Raw genomic sequence first — 21,752 nt, 5'->3', positions numbered from 1 at the left:
GTTGAAATAAAGTGACTTAAATCACAATTTAGATTCACCTTTTTTATTCTCTTATCTTTTGAAGCAGATGAGTGGAACACTGGCATTTTTTGAACAATCAAATTAAAATCAGTTTTGGAAACTTTAAAATTTTAAGATCATCTAAAATTTGAAAAATATATAACCTGGTCTAAACAGCACCCTCAGGAAATTAAATTCGTTTTAAATTATGTGGAGTGTTTACTCACATTGCTGAGAACCAACAAGAAGACCATTAAAATGAGAACAGAAAGTACAAAAATATGGAATGTACAATTCTGGTTCCTCAGTGGGGAAAAATTAATAGAGCTAGAGAATGCTCAAGACATTGTGCACATCGAGCCCATGGATAGGAATTAGACAGGGAATAGCTTTTTAACCACACTTTAGAAATAAAGAGAACCATTAACATTTGGATAAAAGAAACTTAGAACAATTAAAAGTACCAAGTTTTGAAGAAAGCAAATTTATAGATCTTATTACTCCAAGGTAACAGATAGGAAAACAATGGAAGAACTGAATGCCCCTAGTGGCATTCTTGCCGTAAATTCTGGACAAGACAATGAGTGAATTAAATTCAAACACTGATAAAAGCATTCTCAAATATCACACTTCCACATTTGACCAATGTGTTCAGAAATGTTCTAGGACTTGGTTCACATTACTTATTAGATTTTGTCTCCATTAACCCTTAAAACCCTCTTATCAGAAATGTTAAGAAAATAAATAGCTACTTAATAATCAGAATGTTTCGTAAACCAAATGAAACTCAGGTCCTCTGCCCATTTTTAACTGGATTATTTGGGGATTTTTGTTAAGTTATATGAGTTCTTCACATATTTTGGATATCGGGCCCTCATTAGAGGTACTGTTTGTGAATATTTTCTCCCATTCAGTTGGTTGCCTTTTTATTTTGTTGATTGTTTCTTGAGACATTTCTCCCAAGAAGACACACAAATGGCTAACAGAAACATGAAAAGATGCTTCACTCCATTAGCTATAAGGGAAATGCAAATCAAAACCACAGTCAGATACCACCTCACACCTGTTAGAATGATTTTTATCCTTTATCGTGTGTTGGAAGTAAAGAGTGCTAGAGAACATGGAACCCTCATATATCGCTGGTGATAATGTAAATTGGTACAGCCACTATGGAAAAAACAGTATGGAGATTCCTCAAAAAATTAAGACTAGAGCTACCATGCGAGCCAGCAATCCCTTTTCTAGGTATCTGCCTAAAAAACTTAAAAACATTTATTAGTAAATATATATGTACCCCTACATTCAGTGCAGCATCATTCACGGCGGCCAAGACATTGAGTGTCCTTTGATGGATGCCTGGGTAAAGAAGATGTGGTACATGCACACAATGGAATACTACTCAGCCATAAGCAAAGATGAAATACTGCATTTGCAACAACATGGATGGATCTTGAGAATATCATGCTAAGTGAAATAAGTGAGACAGAAAAAGACAAGAACCATATGATTTCACTCACATGTGGAATACAGAAAGCAACAAACTAACAAAAACAAACAAAAAACTCATAGACACAGACAACTGTATGGTGGTTACCAGAGTAGATGGGGGTGGGGGAGGTAGAGGGTAAAGGGGGTCAAATATATTGTGATTGAAGGAGACTTGAATTTGGGTAGTGAACACAATGCAATATATAGATGATGTATTATAGAATTGCAGTTGAAGCATATAATCTTATTAACAAATGTCACCCCAATAAATTTAATAAAATTAAATAAAAGAGAAACTCCCCTCATTGTGTACGTTAGTCTGTCTGGGTCTATATGAATAAACTTAATATTTCTGGCCAAGCTGAGCTACTAAATCACACCTTAAACCTTGCCCACAGTCTGGAAAAAAATCATGGCTCCTGTCCAGGGGCTGGCCAACATCTCTCTGTCACTGGCTCACTGGCCCAAGACAGGAAAATAATCTGTCACACTACTGGTTCCACATGAAACCGCATAGCTGCAGCTCTCCAGATACCAGGTACAGCTGGTACAGTTGAATAAGAGTTCTCATGCTTTGTACCCAGTTTTTCAGTATCCAAAATCCTCTTGGCCATATGAAGCTCAGTTGTTTAGATCTTACCCTGGCCTTCCTAAAAACCAGATGACAATTTGGTCATGTGAAAGAACCCTGGTCACTTATAGTTCACAAGTTTCTCACATTTTAATATTGTTAATATTTAAAGTTTAAAACACTATGGCAAACTTTTTTTTTTTTTTAAAGTATTAATAATATTTTCCTTTTTTGGTTTTAATTATCTATTTTCTTTCCTTTTATCTTTATATATAAACGTATGCTGTTTTTACGCTGAAGGTTAATCTGTGATCCAATTCTTGTGAATGAAAAACATATGCCAAGTGTAGAATGTCTAATACAATTTTTCAAAGAAACTTCTAAGTTAACATTTAACAGATAATATTTTCTCACTGATAAAAGAATTTCTTTTCTATGATAACCGTGATTTAGAAACAACTGCAAGTTCTTTTTGTTGCAGCAACTAATTTCCAGGGTCTGAATTTAAAAACATACTTTTAAAAATCCTTTTCAGAAAGAAAACCATTAGAAAACCTCTTGAATTGCCCCTGAAAATCATGAATGACTGATTCTTTCATTATTAGCAATAAAACTGAGACTAAGTGAATTTTTAAAATACCTACTTAGCATAAATTATTAAAAATATTAATGCAAACTATATTTTTGGAGTTCCTGAAATTTACTCTTACTAGATATGCAAATTTATTTATAATGGCATTTGCAAAATTGACACACCTTTTATACATGCTTAGTATTTTAAAAGTGCAAAATTTGTCTTTTTCTTATTTTTCAGTAGTAACATTTATGTCTACCCACAGAAAAATTTATAATTTTTAAATATAACATTTACATTTAAAGCTGTATCTAAGATTTCATTATACTGGTAAAGAAATAAGTCCACAGCTATGCATTCTTTTAAAAGACCATTCATTCAGCACTTTATATATTCTGTTCAATGAGTGAAAATCATAGAAACTTCAATTTTTTACCAATGAAAATTTCATCATAGAAAGGCTTTAGAAATACACTGTAAATATTTATACAAAAGGCCTAACTTTAGAAATGGATAATAGATATTATTTAAATGACTATTGCAGAGGCATTTTTAAAGAAGGAAAAAATAATATAAAACTTCAAATAGATTTATATTATATATAATTTAACCTGACTTTCACTTTTCTAACTTGGGGGCAAAAATAATAGCTTCATTAAAAGCCTTATTTTTAAATGACTAAAGTAACCCTAGAATACTATCATCATTTCAATTTTGTACTTAATACTATTTTATGTCAGCTTTAGGGAAGACTGAAAGTTATTTCATTACATAGCTCCTGGTAATATACTTCAGACTGCTCTTTAACAATGGGAGACACAAATTTATGTGTACTTTTACCACCCCACCACCAGATTGCCTAAACTCTTACGTACTCTGAAATATGCATAATGTTCTCCACTCTACAAAATGTTATAAAGAAAGCACAATCATTGAATTCCAGAAATTGTAGGCAACAGTATAAAATTCCCATTATCATAAGCAGGACATAGCAAAGAGAGAACTTCTATCTTCACAATATTATAAATTATGTCTAAATTTTTAAAATCACATATATATGTGTGTAAATATGCAGACACATATGCACTTCACATTTAGTTCATGGGAATGTAGTTGATTAAGTTTCACTTCAGGACATCATCTTGCCTGTCTGTGACCTTTTTTCCTGCAAGGGGCTTCTTTCAATAACTAGGCTTTATGCTCACTCAATCTTTTATGTTTGGAAAGATGCTTTCTTGACAGGACATGATAGACCAAATTATTTAAACATGCAAACAGTGGGTAAGAGTTTTATCACCACTTGCAGAAGAGAGGTGTTTAGTTTTGTTTTGAACAGGAAACAAATCCTTTTAAAGCCGATTGATCTTAACTGTAGACTTCTTTCCAGAATCAATGAACAGGTGAGAAGATATTTTGAAGGAAATGAATTTACTTTTCTAATAAAAGTTGGATGCTATGTACAAACACTGTGCAAGGCAGCAGAGTGAAATTACATGACATAAGCAGTCACTTATACTACTTACATATAGGGTTGGCCATAAATCCTGTCACAATATACTTCCTGAGCTGACTTACATTTCGCCTTGTCTTACACTGCAATCTAGTAGCTTCAAGGACTAAGTATAAGCAGCTATCTGAAGACAATACATTTTCAGAATTCTTGCGTAAACAAGACAATAAAAGGAAAGAAAAAACTAAAATATGTTGTTTAGTCTATTTTAGGAGTAGTTTGATGAAGATTAGATAACATGAGACACTGGAGAGGGAGACAGAAGAGCTACAGTTGAAAGTTATCTTTTTAACAGCTCATTGGTAATAATGGACTTCACCTGGATGCCTAGATGAAGCACAGCTTTAAACTGATAACATTGGGTTCTGTTTGTTCCACATTAAACCTCATAATATTAAGTAAAAAAACAAATGGTGATAAAAATCACTGCACTGACTATTTGTTGAAATAAATTGAGTCTTATTACTTTAGAAATACAGCATGAGTTCATGTTTGTACTTCAAACATGACATCACAGGAATAATATATAAATTAATGTTTTCTGAAATCAGATATCACAGAAAGGACCAAAATGTTCCAATACCAGGCTATAGTTTAAAAATGATACTTCTCTAAAACTTCTGAACACTTTTTTTCTACTTTTTTAGAAACTCCCTAGATAAAGTAGGAAAGCAACAGCAATGTCAAGAATCAATACTATTGATTAAATAGGTTGAAAAAATTTTTCTCAGTAACTAGAAAATATATTGTAACCTAACTCATACACTCATACTTGGAATGGTAAACTCTCAGGTTCCAAAAGGTTTTAACTTTAGGTGCAATCAATTAGTAGGACATACAAGTATTTACATATTCTAATGAAGTCTTTATTCTTATTTTTAGAGTCAATACATGGAGAAGAAATTTATGAGTTATTAAAACTCTTTAAAATACCAAATGACACCACAAAGCAAGTTCACACTTTTGTGTTAGTTACTGCATAGCTATATATTTCAAAAAGTTACCTATCTGACAAATTGTATGCAGGTAACCATCTGATGATCTGGTATGTACATGATTCAATTCGTCAATAGTTAAATTTAATGAAGAAGCTAACTTACCGGTGGATCAGCCCCCTTAGAACCAGTCAGACCTCCTGTTAGGGACTCGATATCCTGAAAAGGGGAGAGGTGTTGATTGTAAAATGCTACTCAATGGCATGGAGAACTTCCCAGTCCCACAGTGTGTAATATTTTCTTTAAACTACAAACTTAGGTAACTCAGCTACATTTGTTTTGTTTTTAGACCATCTTGCTGTACAAATACGATACAAATAGCCTATATCTAAAATTTTAGATTTCCCCCCAACTCTGTACAATCTGTAAAAACAAAATATATAAATAGACTAAGTATTTCTGAAATATGCAAAAAACAAGCTCTAGGTGGAAGAGCAGATGTTTTTTTTTTTCCTTCGAGAAGCTGAAGTGCAAAAATGAGATGAAAAAATTTAATGAAACTGCAATTTAATATATCATTTGCAAGAATACTAGTCGCACAGAAAGTGCTGAGCCTACAGAAATTTTTCAATTACCTATAGTCCATCCGTTACTATACATGATAGGGGTACAAGGGTAGAATAAAAATATTTTCTTTTTCCTCCCCTTCTCTTCCTTTCTCTTTCCTTTCCCTCCCTTTTGTTAACAGAACGTGTCAGTCACTGATTAATCAACTGTATATATTTAACCTTATGTTCAGGCTAAGATTTTGTTGCCGTTCTCAGTTGACCAGGCAAGAACAGAGACCTCTAACCCAGCCCTGAACTTACAGGCCCGGCCACCAGGACTGCAGAGGGGGATCCACTAGGTCTCAGAAACATGGGATGGTGCACGCTCGGTCACTGCTGACCCTTTTCAGAAGGCTGGCCATCCTGCTCCGGGGACCAGTAATGAAGACCTTCATCAAGACCCCAGACACCCACAGGGACTCAACTTCCAGGACTGCGAATCGCCAGGACCCCCTCTGCACTCCCTACCCACATGCGCTTCCCCGATGCCCCGTATAAGATTTCACTTAACAAGCTTAAGGGTGAGTTGGATGTTAGAGTTTTTACCCATCGCCTTCCCAGATTTCAGGCATCTGATATTATTAAAAGTGCACTTGCAATCCATTCCCTCTCTGCTTTTTGGCTGGGTGGGGACAGGCGGCAGGAGCGCTGGACTTGGTTGACATCCGGTTTCATACAGAGGTGAAAATGCAAACAGATATGGGTGGATTAGCTATTCTTTCACGAGGACCAACTTTTAATCTTGAATCAGTAATCACAGAAGGTCGAGCCTGTGTAATGACTATGATCCTCACAGGCAGTCCCAATGGAGAAATGAGTGACACTGTGACAGACTGGAGGGCGTGAGTGCTGTTGACAGGGACAAGTGTATCTCAGCCTGATCACGGCAGGGATTTGGTTCCAGGGTTACTAATCACGCGGCTTCTTCAAAAGGAGCTAAAGTTTTTCTAGAGTTTTAAGGAAAATCTCTCAGGATTTTAATGTTTGCAATTTCTTTTTAATTTTTAAATCATGTCCCCACACCTTCAAAATGAAAAGACAAACGAAAAAACTATCTGCTCAAAGGCTGCTGGATAGGAGTCTGGGGAGGCCTTGAGGAGGTACAGTATTTGCTAAAACGTTTCTTCCATGTGAACCTGGTCACTTCTTATACGTTTGCACCTCATATGTACAGGGTTGAGGAACCTGGGGAAATATTGTTGTATTTAAAAAATCAAATGAAAGATAACGGAGTAAAGATAGAAAAGAAAATTAGATACGTATGATCAGAGAAACAGCCAACACCACCTTGATATCATTAAGAAGATTTCTATTACTGGTACACTTGGAGCTTAATCGCATCATTTCCCTGGTTATCTCAAAAGTGGGGCATCTTAAAAAATAAGGGGTATGTGAAGAAAACATTGACAGCAGGAGAGAAGAGATAGCGTGATTCATGTTTCCATTGGAAGCTGACTTTGAATGGGAACTCAATGGGTGATGAAGTTTTACATGCATATTTTATTAGGGCCATAAATGACCAAAAAAAATCACAAAGGATGCTGACCAAAAAATTATTACATTGTCTTGTCTGTAATTCATATATTGTGTATGTTTTCCTATCCAGCATCCCTTTGGAGAACTTCTTGACCTCCCCCAACTGTAGCTCCAAAAAAGGCTTATAAAAATTGTTGTAGGCTTCAAACGTTGTAGGAGCCTGCCAGAGAACTAAGGCAATTTGGGTTCTGCAAGGTGTAATGTATAGTCTAAGTCCTTGATTTTACCGCTTAAGCAATGTTTGCAATGAAATATTCTCCCTCCCTTTAACTTTTACATCATTTCTGGCTCTTGAAAACTAAAGGATCCTAATTAATATGCCTGCATTGTTCAGTCTACTTTTAAAAAGCTACCCCTTTCCATCCTGTTAAAATTCTTTATTCCAATACCATGCACACTATAAACAACCAAATCACTTAAATTATTAGATCTTACATATTCCCTGACATTTCTATTATCTGTGTAAAAGTAAAGCATCAAACATATAAGTTGGCAAACAAAATTAATATTCCTTTTGAATTCAAAGATAACATATAATTTTTAAAACTGTTTCAGAGTTTTATGGAATGAACTGACAAGATTTGGCAGTAAAATGGCTAAACAGAACAGAAAACAGAACACACAACCCATTTTCCTGTTATGACCATGACAAAAACAAAGTTCTAATTCTATTCCTATGAAAGGTTTCTTGCGAGTACATTTAAAATGAAAGGAAAAAAAAAAGTTAAGTTCATGTTGAATTAATACCTTCTGTTCTTCATAGAAAGGCATATAATTTAAATTAACAATAGAATTTCTGATAGTATTACCAGAAATAATGGAGAAATTGATTCAGGTTAAAAAAGTATTTTAGCAGTTTAGTTGATGCATTTTGTCAAGTTCCATCATAAATTTCTTGCTATCATAGGTAAATTGGGCAAATTTTCAGGTTTCTAAAATCTTAAGCTTTTCACAATAGGCATGGTCCTGAGAAAAATAAAGCAAAAGTAGAATTTAGAAAATGAATGGAAATGGTTTATGGTTTTTAACATGTTGAATTAAAGCAAATTATGAACTCATGGCTCTAAAAAGTATAGATGTACATTTTTATTACATTTACTTGTTTAATTGAAAAAGTTTTTTGAGCTTATGTTCTATTTTGAGTATAAGTTGGAAAAGAGCGTTTTACTTGGACAGACACCTATGTTAAACATGTCTTATCTCCCCATAAAAAAAAAATTCAGGTATGAATGAGCATAATTGTGCATAAAGGCATTTATGTGGTAAAATTAATAGGTGAATAAATAAATCATTTGAGAAGCTCTGAACATAATTAAAAGTGGATCAATCTTTTTGATGGCTATTGAATATTTTATCTACAAAATATAACCGAAACTCTTGACAAATGTATCTATCTTGTTATTTAAATTTCTTTTTTAATGTCTTTTTATATAGATAACAAAAGGGGACATCAAAAAAAGTAAATACATTGATATCCTAGAAGTTTTTAAAGTAACTACTGTAATAATATTTGTTTGCTTAAAAAATTCAAGACAAACTTTGACTATTTTTACCAGGTTACAGAATTTATTTAACTATAGACATCATGCTGTAGATTTAATAGTTAATAAAGTAGCTACCACTTACTGAGCATTTACTCCATGCCAGGCATGCTCTTTAAATGCTTTATACATATTATAAACAGCCTCATAAGGTGGTTATAGCAGCCTTACATGTTAGTTTTTTATTTTCTCACTTAACAGGTTTAAAGTTTATATAATACACCCAGTATCACACAGCTACTAAGAAGTGGGGTAACAAAACACATTTGCGTGACACAGGACCTGTGTTCTTAATGCTAGTTGTAAAGCAGCAGCTTCCCCCTGGTGTCCCGGTGACGTGGCCCATGCCCACAGGCGGGTGGAATCCCCTGTGAGCCACCCAAGAACGGGCCAGGGTGGCAGTCCAGGGAGAGCTTCCACGTGGCTGCTGATCCTTGGCACCGGAGGCATGGAACTTTCTACCTCACTTTTCCCCAAACCACAGCCACCTGCAGGCTATAAAACTGCTTAGGTGCAATATGCAAGTGGCCCTTGCCAACAGAGCAGCCCCCCACTCCTACTGTTTAGCATCGGACGCATCCAACTCAGAGTAGTCCTGTGGGACTAGGGACCGGGGCCAGGATTAGAGTGAGGCAAGGGATGTGCTAAGGGTGTAAAATTCAAGGAGACACTCATTCTGAGGGTCATATAAGTGCTGACCCTGCACTGACAGGATCCCGAGATTTAGTGCCTCCTTAAACAGTGTGCCCTGGCAACCTCAGTTTTAGAGTCCTGCAAGAATGGGTTTGGCAGTTAGACAAACTTGAAAGTGTGTGACTTCTTAGACTTTGTGCCCTGAACTCCTTACTTGGCTCATCCTAGTCCTGGCTCTTCTAGGGACGTGGAGAGCAGATACCACCATGACTTTATTTATGCTGTATATGTAATAAACTCTTTAAATCTATTTGGACTCACTGTCTCCTTCCCAGCTGAATTTACAGAAGTGTGGCAAGACAGCCTGGCACCTTCCTGCACGTTGCTGCTCATGGACTGCTTGCTGCTTAATACCAGTAATACATAGCCTCTCTTATATGAACTATCACACCTATGCAGAAAAAAACACAACAAACCAGGACCTATTAATTATATAATCAACTTTATTTCTTGAAAAGAAATTTCAGGTAATGAAAGTTTCACTTCTCTCTCCAAGGTGTCAAATACCTAAGCGAGGTTGTTAGCCAGTCCTTTGCACAAGTCGTATACAGTCTGTCTCGTTTAGTATTGGGCAGCTCAGCTCCTGGGATGGAAACCTGGTAATCGAAGGCTAACCTGTCCATCAGAAGCCTTAAAGCTTCAGAAGGCTGACCAGCAGGTGGAGTGAGGCAACCAGTGTCAGAGCTGTAATCAGAGTGAGATTGGAGGGCATCCTGGAGCCTGGGTATCGCCTCAGTACAGGTTTCAAATAAACTCCACATTATGCTGAACTGATGCTACTGGTTTTCCAACAGCACCCCCTCCCCATGGCCCTGTGCTCCAAGAGTTAACATAATTTTCCCTTGACAGGCAATTTGAATGATGGAGCTATAAGGATTAATCATGAGATTTTCATTGCAAATCATTACGTTCAGATGTAAGTCCTGCTTCCTCTGGGTAGAGGTGGGACGAAGAGGATATTGGGATTTGAGGTCTCCCTTACTCTTCAGAAATAAAAAATGTTAGAATAGTCTGCATGTCAAATACATTAAAAATGAAGAAAATAAAATTCTCAATAGTCAATTGAATCTAACATTGCACATGCCATAAGACCTAGAATATCTTTAAACCTGATAGTCACATTTAAAGTTAATATCACATTTTGTTCTGCCGGTGTGGCTCAGTGGTTGTGTCGACCTATGAACCAGGCGGTCACGGCTCAGTTAGGCTCAGTTCCCGGTCAGGGCACATGCCCGGGTTGCGGGCTCGATCCCCAGGAGGGGGCAAGCAGGAGGCAACCGATCAATGACTCTCTCATCATTGATGTTTCTACCTCTCCCCCTCTCTGCAATCAATAAAAGCATTACAAAAATAAATAAAGGGAATATCAAGTTTTAAAGTATTACTCTTCCAAAAAGTCACTTTACATAATATGAAAATTCTTGAAACATAACAATGTTGTTACCAGCTAGGAGTATTTTAAAATTCATTTTATGCATATTTATAGTTTGGGGCTATTTCAGAAATTCTTTGGAGGGAAGTGATTATATTTCAATATATAGTACATTTTAGTTCATTAGACAGTCTATCAAAGTGTATCTCTACAGTGAATTCAGTGTAAAATAGTAAGATGTCAACCATTTTTATTGAATGATTGTTTTCAAATTTTGCGTAAGGCCTTCAAAAATATTTGATGAGATAGTTTATGTTCATAGAGAAAGTTACACAATGCATATATTCAAAATATAAAAATTAAGCATTTCTTTCTTCCCTTTCATAGAAAAATTCCTGAAACTATTCCTCGTCTCCTATTTCTCTTGAAGCAAGCTTCTGTCCTCACTACATCGCTGCAACCTTTCTTATCAAGGTTGCCAATGAAACCGATTTGGCCAAATCAATTGCCACTGTTCCATTTTCATTTCTCTTGATCTCTAAGCCACATCGGACACGGTGGACCACTCTATCCCCCTTGAAATACTTTTTTTCTCTTGGTTTAAATTTACTTTCACCCTCTATCACATTCTATTTAATACCATGACTTTCAGTGCTATGTATGCTGATGAATTGTGAATTTATATTTTCAGCCTCAACTTATCTTGTGCATGTTTCCTAACTATTGTCCCTGCATCTGTCCTTATCTTTCCTGCCCCCATATGTTCTCCACACAGCCATCAGAACTATCCATTCAAAATGCAAAGTAGATCAGATTATTCCCTTGACCCAAGCCTACCAATAGTTTCCCATTATTATTAGAATAAAATACAAACTTATTACTACGTCCTGCAAAGTCCTGTGGTGATCTGACTTTGGCCATAACACTGATCCCTTTTTTACCATTACCCTTCTCTCTCATGCCACCCAGTATCATTGGCCCCACTGCTATTTCAGAAACAGTCCAAATATGGCTCCTATCTCAGGGCCTTTGCACATGCTGTTCCTGCTGCTTAGGATGCTCATTCCTTAGATATCCTCCTTGTTAACTCACTCACCTCATTGAGATCTCTCAGTTTAAGTATCAAAAGCTCAGACAGATTCTTCCCTAACTAGCCATCTAAGTCAATGAAGGCAAACTCAAAAGCACTATAAAAGAAGGTTTAATAAAATAATATTTTATAGAATTATGGGTGGTTCAGTGGATCAAGAGGAATGCTGAGGCACAGGCACTAGCAACAGCTGGAAGTCATAAGGCCCCAAAGTAAGGCAAAAGAACAATGTTGTGAAGAGTCCAGCAAAGGGTGAACATCAGCCTCTAGAATAGTGGAAAATCAATAAATACTTTTTGAATGGATGAATGACTGACTGAATGAATAAAGCATATAATACCATTTTTATACAAAAAAATAACAACACAAAAAACTGAGGCTTAGATTATATAAACAATGAAGTATTTCTCATTTTTGTATAAATGTATCACTTTCAAAGCATGGCTCAAGGCAGTAGAATAGTGTTTGCACAACAAATCTTTACAGAATGCCTGAATGAACAAACTAATGAATGACTTACCCCAGATCACACGGCTGGTGAATGCTGGAAAGAAACGTTGAAATCCCAAGTGCAATAACCTCAAGCCCAGTGTACTTTCTATTCCATTATACTTCATTAATGAGACATCCTTTTAAAGGAAAATGCACTCAACTCTGTATTATCTCACCTTGAGGCAATACATTTAATATATCCCATGATTTCGTGTTCATAAGAAGGGAAATGTACAAAATAATTTAACAGGAAATAACCAATACATTAAATTTATTTTCTGGCGAAATGCTGTCAATACTTCAGATTAAAGACCTGATACCTTAATCATTATATAATGAATAAATCAATGCTTAAAAGCTTTGTGCTCAGTATTAATAAACAGTTCAAATATATTAAACTAAAGATCACTAGTTTATTTTTATGTAACATGTCATAGTAAGTAGTTTCACAGCACTAGGAATGAGTAACAGTCAGAAGACATAATTTCTTTTTAAAAAATCATTCCATTTCTTTATATAATGCTTAATAGAAACCACCTTTCATCACAGAACACCAGCTCCTTGAGGCAAGCATCCAAATAATAAAGCTGAGTTTGTTGATGAGGCATCTTCCTACTCTACCAGACTTAAGCTGTTTGTGTTTTCTTGGCTACTTAACAGGGATGCAGAGAAAAAGCAGGAAACAAACACAACCAGTTTTAGAAACCTTCTTTCCTATATGGAAGCCAGAAGAAGCCCTATTTAGTTATTCTTTAAAATAAACAACAACAAAAATGAAACATAAGTACACTTTTCTTTGAGCATAGTCCAACCCAAATCTGGATTTTCCTTGAATCACATAATTAATGCCTTCAGAAAAGAATGATCGAGGATCTGCTCTGACCGAGGCACTGCTGGGCACCGAGAACATGACAAAGTCACAGCTTTCAAAGGGCTCACAGTCTAGTACAGACTCAGAATGACAAAGACAATTTAGTCAACAAGCATACAGTGTATGTATAACATGTGCAAGTTACCACACCCAATCTGGTGCACGGAATCCAGGCTCTATGACATGCTCTCTGACTTCAGGGATCTTTCAGTCTAAGAGTATGTCGATCTGCAGAACAACATGAGGAAGAATTCTGAGAAATAAGTGTTAAAATTATAAGATGGATTGCAGGGGTAACTTTTATAGGGTGAAAACAAGCTTGAGTCTTTCATGTTGCCAGGATTTTACTTCATTTTTGAATGCGTATTGGGTAAGCTTGTCCTAGGAACTTGGCTGGGTAACACCGTAATGAACATTATTGAGCATTTACTGTACGAATCACTATGCTGACCTTTACTAATGAGCATCCTACTTCTTTTACCTGCTATTATTTCCACCATTTTCAAGATGATGAAATCGAGTCTTTATAAGTTTAAACAATTTGACAAAAATCACACAGTTAATAGGTATACAAATGTAGACAGGCTGATGCCACAGGCAATTATTTTTAACAATTGTGCTCTCTTGCGTAAGTTGAGGTATAAAAAATGGGGGGATTTCTTGGCATGCCACATAGTGACGAGAGAAAACATACTCATTTAATACTTGTATAAGGAATGAATGAAACTGCAAGCAGAATTTTTCTGATGGAAAAAAGAATATCCTGTTTGACCTAGAGATATGAGAGTTAATGCTATTGGATTTAGCAAAAAAGTAAAATTCCGAAGATTTTTGCTATATATTTCTAATTTCAAAATATTCTCCTTTGCTACAAGCCAGTTTTGCTCAGTGGTTAGAGCATCAGCCCGCAGGCTGAATGGCCACGGGTTTGATCTGGGTCAAGGCACGGTGCCTCCGTTGCAGGCTCGATCGCTGGCCCTGGTCGGAGCGCGTGCAGAAGGCAACCAGTCGATGTATTGATGTGTCTCTCTCGCATCGATGTTTCTCTCTGTCTCTCCCCCTCCCTTCCACTCTCTAAAAAATCAATGGAAAAAAATATCCCCCGGTGAAGATTAACAAATATATATATATATTCTCCTTAAATACAAACCTAAACAGGAAATAAAATATGTATCAAAGACACAGTTGTGTCAGTGTTCCATGGAATAGGGTTTTATGAAGAGCCAAAGAGACTTAAGCACTCTATGGAGTGCTCTCTTTGAAGCACTTTCCTTTATGAAATGTTTGAATTGCTTTTATCTTGTCTGTTTTCTTCCATATGGCTGCGGTGATAAAGGGAACTTTTTGCTAAATCCTGAGTCAGTCTCATTCAGGTCCTCTTTTCCAACGTTTACACATTAATGCTTCCTTGTTATCGCAGACTCAATGTATCCAAAGCAGACATCATCTCTCCTCTGCCACTGCTATGGCCGACTGCCGCCCATCCAATTTCTTCCTCTAGCACTTATCTCTGTTGGTATTTCCAAGAAACCGCCCGTCACCCGCGCTGGAGTTCTGGAGGTCGGCAGAGTCCCCTCTCCGTCGGGTATCCACACACAGCAACGAGCCAGCCAATTTTACCTTCTAAATATCTGCTCGGCCCAATCTATTCCCTCCTTTCGATAACCACTGCACTCACTACCTTAGTTCAAAGCCTCTTTTTCATTTTCCCCATCTTGGTTTTCTTCAAAATAATGTCTTTTGTGAATTATTTTTGAGTTATTTTTTTCCACTCTCACTCTCACACAGAGAAATGGTTGTCGAAGTGTGTCCTGGGGAGTCAATAGCATCAGTGTCACTGGGAACTTACAAATGCATTTTCTTCTTTTTTTATTATTATGTATTGGTTTCGGGTGCAGACAATCATACTTTACATAGTGTTCCCCCTGATATTTCCTTACCTATCCTGCCGAACCAGAAACTGTGTTTAACAAGCTCCCCAAGCGAGTCCTATATTCGCTGAAGTTTGAGAGCCACTGCTACCGAATGCCGTGTTTTAAATGCAAATATGTACAGCTTTCTCCTGCACTCGAAATTCTTAATAAGGCCCCCATTCTTCTTAGGAAGAAAAAATATCAAGGATCTTTACGCATGATGTCTTTCATCATATAGTTCTGAGCTACTTTTCTCATTTCGCCCTTCACCATTTCCTCAAAAGAAACCTTATACCCCCTTTTTGTGTTGTTTTTTGTTTGCTTGCTTTTTGCATTTATGCTTTTGCACCACAGATCCTTCTGCCTAGAAAGTCACCTCTCTCTTCCGGTTAAAACTTAGTCACCCTTCGAGACTCATCCCAGGCATCGCCACCTCTCAGGAGACTTTCTTGAGTCCCTCAGGCTAGAGTAATGGTTCTACTTACTGTTACTTCCACAGCATCTTAACCTTAACTCTATCACGACTCTTACTACACAATTTTATAATTTTCATTTTACTCATTGTCTTCCCTAATCATTTAAAAGCTAAACAACTCAGTGGTACTCTGTATCCTCAGAAGTTATCACAAAGAATGACCAATCAATGTTAGAGAAATTAAATAAATTAGTGTTGAATTTTGCTTCCCATGAATCCCTTTTACAAGGAAAGGATGAGCTACTTTGGCTGACAGTTTTTTCTTGGGACCACTCTGAAATGTGTTATTCTATATGAACATATTTGCATGTTGTTTATATATTGGTTTTGTTAGTATAAACTAGCCATTGAAAAGCTGATTATCTTTGAGTTTATTGCAGAAATTGAAATTCTGAATGGCAAGACCATCTAATATATATATATTTAAAACAACAGAAGTACTGCCCCAAGAGACCCTGCCTGAGGGGTAGCTAGCAGCCCTTCAATTCTGCTCAAGGCTGCAAGATGCAATGCATGCAAGAAAAGAAAAGAACGTAGAGATCAAGAGAACTGGTTCAAGCCTGGCTTTACTATTTACTAACTGTGTGACCTTGGGCAAATTGCTTTATGTTCCTCATATAAAATAGGTTAATCTATGTCATAGTACCTGTTTTACGAAAATCTTAGAATATTAGGATGAATAGTTCATGGAAAGATACTTACTGATCACTTACAGCTAAATTTTAATTAATATTAGCTATTATCCATGGAAACAGGCACAGATGAGATTACACATGTATAAAATGAAGATAGACTATGGGCACATACGATAGAATATGTGTTGAAACAGATATGCATTAGAATGCATATACATAACTCCCAGATACAGATTAAATTTAGCTATAATCTCCATTACACTTCTATGTGTTTTCCCTGAAAGCCAAGAGATCCTGTTTTGTATTTTACCTCCTCAATCAGCCCTATAATTTTTGGGTATTCCTATGACATTGTTGTTATAAACTTTCCACTGTCATTTTTAAATAGATGATTTTCATTCTTCCTACTAAAAATTGAGCAAACCTTTTGCTGTAGAGTAAGAATTATTTATTGGATAAAATTCATACCGTGAACCTATACACATATTATTCCTCTTTCATTGTGTATCTGATATCACATGTTTATGTAGCATGGTGGGCACCTTCAAGCCTGTTTGAAATGTGCTACAGCAACTGAGAGGAAGCATCCGACACTTAAAAGAGGGTGTTGATGTTACAATCCTAGACACACAAAATTTATGGGAGATTTATCTATCAGCGTTTGTTGGTGGAGAGTCAAAGAGGCTTAATTACTGTGATCTTAATCTACAATGAAACTTCCAATTAATTAATGCTGCTTGATCTATCCCTATCTGACACAAAACACAAGTAAATAACAAGGGGGGGAAATGCAATACCCTACCCTCCTGTTAAAAATTAGGCTTGATTTCTAGCTCATTAAATAATAACAAAATACTCAGTTAAAAAAATAAACAAGATTATCTTATCTGGGATGGTTTTTTTTAAAGAGAGGAAAATATAAAATATGTCTTTCTTTTCCAACTGTTATTATCTGCAATTCTACTGAATGTAGTACCTTAAGGCCATTTATTATATTGGTTTATGAATAAATGCGAGGAAGAAATGCTTGTTAACTGAAAACAAAACAGAGCAAATAGCATATATATATTTATATATGATATTTATAATAAATATTATCTATCTATCTCTCACTAGATTTTAGGTATTAAGCCAATGAACATAGTTTTTAATATGCTCATGAGAAGTTGGTAAAAAAAACAAAAACAGATAAAATATTTTCAAATTCATTACATTTACACTTTCAGAGAAATTTGGCATGAGATTTCACCTAAATATTAAGTATTTCATGCTCATACCCTAATTTTGGAAATAATAGCTATGGAAGAATCAGATAGAGTTGGGGAGAAAATGAGAACTTGAAAAAAACAGGAATTACTAGCACTATCTAAAATCTGATATACAAAAATTTCAGAGAGAAGTCTAATTTGAATGTAAGGGATATGCAGACAAAGTCCTTTTGCATTCCTATTTTTCTTTGGGGGGAAAATTTACCATGTTTAAAATCACAGAATGTAAACTTAAATTTCATTTCTTATTTCTTCTATTATCTAAATGACTAATGAAGATTTTAATGGTAACCAGAAATAGCAATAGGACATATAATTTCTCTCTTTTTGTTCTGGGCAGTTCCATTTGAATTAATGCTACCAGGATTCTGATACAAATCAATGTTTGTAATATTAATATCACATCCTTAAAATACTATTAAATAAAAGGAAATGAAACTGACTAAAATCAGATCATGAAATGCAGTTATGCTACCAAACTAACTGAGACTATAGCATAACTCGAGAGTCTTCCAAACGAGATTTAGAGAGACAAAGGCAGAATGTTCAGTAGTTAGTATATATGTTGTACAGACAGCCTTGCTTTCTTTCATTTATCCAATCAAGTTTCAAAAAAATCAACCAAAACTAAGTTTTAAAGTTTATAGTGTGCTTTGATTACCAAGATTATTTGAGAATATTTTATATTCAGATCTCTCCTTTCCTTAATATTTCTGGAATATATTTTTCATTATTTATTATTCCTCCCAAATATAACTGAAAGCATTTAACTAAGCCACATAGCCAGCTAAGAATTCCAAAGTGCATAGAATGCTAAGACTCTTTAAATTAGTGCAGTGGCAGAGAAGTTTGAATATTTTTGTAGCTTAATGCCACCTAGACACAAAGTGCTCACAGTCCTCACTTTGCACAGTACAGCATGAACTGAAACTGGTGAAAGGAAGAACCATGTCCTCACTTTGCACAGTGTCTGTGTAAAGAAAGCAAGGACACAGCTCCTTTGGTTCTGACACTTGGTAGTTTCAGTTAATGCAGTACATGCCAAGTAAGGACTGCCTATAGTTACTTTTTAAAAATTTCTTTTTATTGATTGATTTGAGAGAGAGGAATGGGGACAGAGGGAGGGAGGGAGGGAGGGAGGGAGGGAGGGAGGGAGGGAGGGAGGGAGGGGATAAAGAGAGAGAGAGATCAATTTGTTGTTCCACTTATTTATGCATTCATTGTTTGATTCTTGTATATGCCCTGACCAGGGATTGAACCAGCAACCTTGGCATGTTGGGACAGTGCTCTAACCAACTGAGTTACAGTTACTTTTTAATAGTAGGGCACAGTTACTTTTTTAATAGTAGGCTAGTTTTATTCCTTTGCGTCTAGCATTCCCAAAACTAGATTGTGAATTCTGAATGAATAATATAGTATCTATCTATCTATCATCATCATCTATCACCTATCTATATATCATCTATCTATCATCTATCATCTATCACCTATCATCTATATCTATCATCATCTATCATCTATCTATCTAATCTATCATCTATCTATCATCTACCTATCTAATCTATCATCTATCATCTATCTATCATCTACCTATCTAATCTATCATCTATCCAATCTATCATCTATCTAATCTATCATCTATCTAATCTATCATCTATCTATCTCATCTATCATCTATTTATCATCTATCTATCATCTATCTATATCTATCATCTATCTATCCATCCCAATAAAAGGCCAAGAACTAAGTTATGATGACAAGCATACCCACATTCTCAAGCAAGGAGCTACACCACAAGACCATGTTAAAATACTATAGAAAAGGTCCTGGCATAACTGATAAACATCTTTTCTCATTGGTATTTTGGGTAAGAAATATATATATAACATATGGCAGAATATTTAGTAGTCAGCATATGTTGTATATATAGTCTTGTTTTATTTTATTCATCTGATTGAGTTTCTAAAAAATCAACCAAATCACACACACCTCTCTCTCTCTCCCTCTCCCTCTCCCTCCCCCCGCTCTCTATATATAATATACACACACTGTGCTTCTATGACTTTGACTATTTTATATACCTCATATAAGTGGAATCATGCAGAATTTGTCCTCTGGATCTGGCTTATTTTGTTTAGCATAATGTCTTCAAAGTTCATCCATATTATTGCATTTGCAAAACTTCTTTCTTTTTAAAGGTTGTATAATATTCCAGTGTATATATTATGTGTATGTGAGTACATTCCACATTTTCTTTATCCAATCACCCATTTAGGTCTTTTCCACATCTCAGCTGCTGTGAATGGTGCTGCAATAAACATGGAAGTGCTAATATCTGTTTGAGATCCTGATTTTAATTTTTATAAATACCCAGAAGTGGGATTGGTGGATCATATGGCAATTCGATTTTTAATTTTTTGAGGGATCTCCATGTTCTTTTCCACAGAGTTTACTCCACTTTGCATTTCCACCAACAGTGTGTAAGTGTTCCAATTTCTTCACATTGTCACCAGCTGTTATCTTCTTTGTGTATAGTACAGTGTCATTGCTTTTCAGGATGTCTGGCATCTTCAGACATGAGCACCAAAGCCTGTCCCTGTTTCTTACTCCCTAGGCCCAACACAAACACACACAGACACACACATATTCCTGAGGATCAGATTTGAGCTACATAGGAAAGAGTGCCTCCTGAGAAGTAGATGACCCAAGAGAAGTGCTTAGAAGGGTTAATCAACCTAGCCTGGGGTGAATGAGTGAAATCCCAGTAGAGTAGGAGTATATTAATTTTTTATTGCTGCTTTAACAAATTACTACAATGCAAATTTATTCTTACAGCTCTAGAAGTCAGAATTTTAAAAATGAAGGTGTTGGCAGGGCTCTATTCCTTCTAGAGACTTCGGGAGAGAACTTATTTTTTTGCCTTTTCCTGTTTCTGAGTCCACCAGCATTTCATGGCTCATGGCCCCACTCTCCTTCAAAGAGCATCACCCCAATCTGTGGTTTCATCTTCACATCTTTTTCTGACTCTAAGCCTCTGACCTTCCTCTCTTAAGGCCCTTTATGATTACATTGGACCAACCCAGGCGATTCAGAACAATCCGCCCATCTCAAGATCCTTAAACGTACCTGCGAAGTCCCCTTTACCACATTAGGTAACAAAGTTGCAGGTTGTGGAAATTAAAATGTGGACATCTTTGATAGGTCATTATTCAGTCTACCACAGGGGGATATCAAAAATGTAAGCCGGAGTAGTCTTGCCTGAATCACAGGAACTGTAAGGATACCTCAGACTCAAAACAACACTCTCTTGATCAGCCTGTGGCCTCTATTCACTAAAGTTCTAATATATTTATTTTCACGTATATATTGCCTTATATTATCATTCTATGTGTTTTTTCCATATACATTCTAACACCCTTAGCAGAGATTTATTTACAACTTTCTGTATTCTGTAGGCTCCCAATAAATACACTGACTAAAAACAAACAAACAAAAAAACAAAACCATGGAAGTATACTTGAAGAAGGCAGTTGCAGTTGCCTGTATGGTGGAAGCAAGACCTTCCTAAGGCCTATGCCAAAAAGTGTCCCCTCTCAGGTGGTAGAATCTTAAATTTTCCCATTATACATCATACATTATTCTTCACTTCTAAGTCTTTGAAACCTTGGGCATTATTAAAAGATAGTACGCATTGGAATTAGTCACTAACACTAAGGAAGTCGTCTCAAAAGGCAGGTCCTACCCAATCTTAAGCACCTCCAGTGCAAGCTCATTGGGGGAAGCACACTAAGGTACTCACTCTTTCACTGTCCGCTTTGCATTTGCCGAATGTTCTGCACATAAAATAAGGTAACTTCAGCGAATGCCTATTGACAGATAACAGCTCAAAGCAAACTTTAATTAGTCATGGAAAGGAAATAGTAATTTCAGACCAGAGGTAAGGGAGAAATTTCATAAGAATGAAAATTATAAAAAAGAAGAAAAAGATACATCTCATTTATTTTACAATATTGTTTCAGGTGCCTTTGGAAACTGTGCCTAGAAGACTGTAAAATGCCTCTCAATGATTCCATCTCCTGGAATTCATGCCCCTGTGTAATCCTCTGTCTTTGCGTGTGGGCTGGACCTAATGAAAATATGGAAAAATTATGAGATGTCATTTCCAAGATTACAGTACAA

The 21,752-nt window shown here is 36.0% G+C and overlaps 1 protein-coding gene across 1 annotated transcript in view; it reads right to left on the bottom strand.

The window, feature by feature from the left end:
- The window catches only part of PPFIA2 (PPFI scaffold protein A2), a 418,639-nt gene that overhangs the window by 333,084 nt on the left and 63,803 nt on the right, over window positions 1-21,752 (bottom strand). Inside the window, exon 3 of the mRNA XM_087814518.1 lies at window positions 5,244-5,297. Coding sequence (XP_087670644.1) covers window positions 5,244-5,297 — 54 coding nt within the window. The remainder of the gene's footprint in view (window positions 1-5,243; window positions 5,298-21,752) is intronic.

Source organism: Miniopterus natalensis, chromosome 2, assembly GCF_054644295.1.
Source record: "Miniopterus natalensis isolate mMinNat1 chromosome 2, mMinNat1.hap1, whole genome shotgun sequence".
Taxonomy (NCBI): Eukaryota; Metazoa; Chordata; class Mammalia; order Chiroptera; family Miniopteridae; genus Miniopterus; species Miniopterus natalensis.
This window is presented reverse-complemented; position numbering and strand designations above follow the sequence as displayed.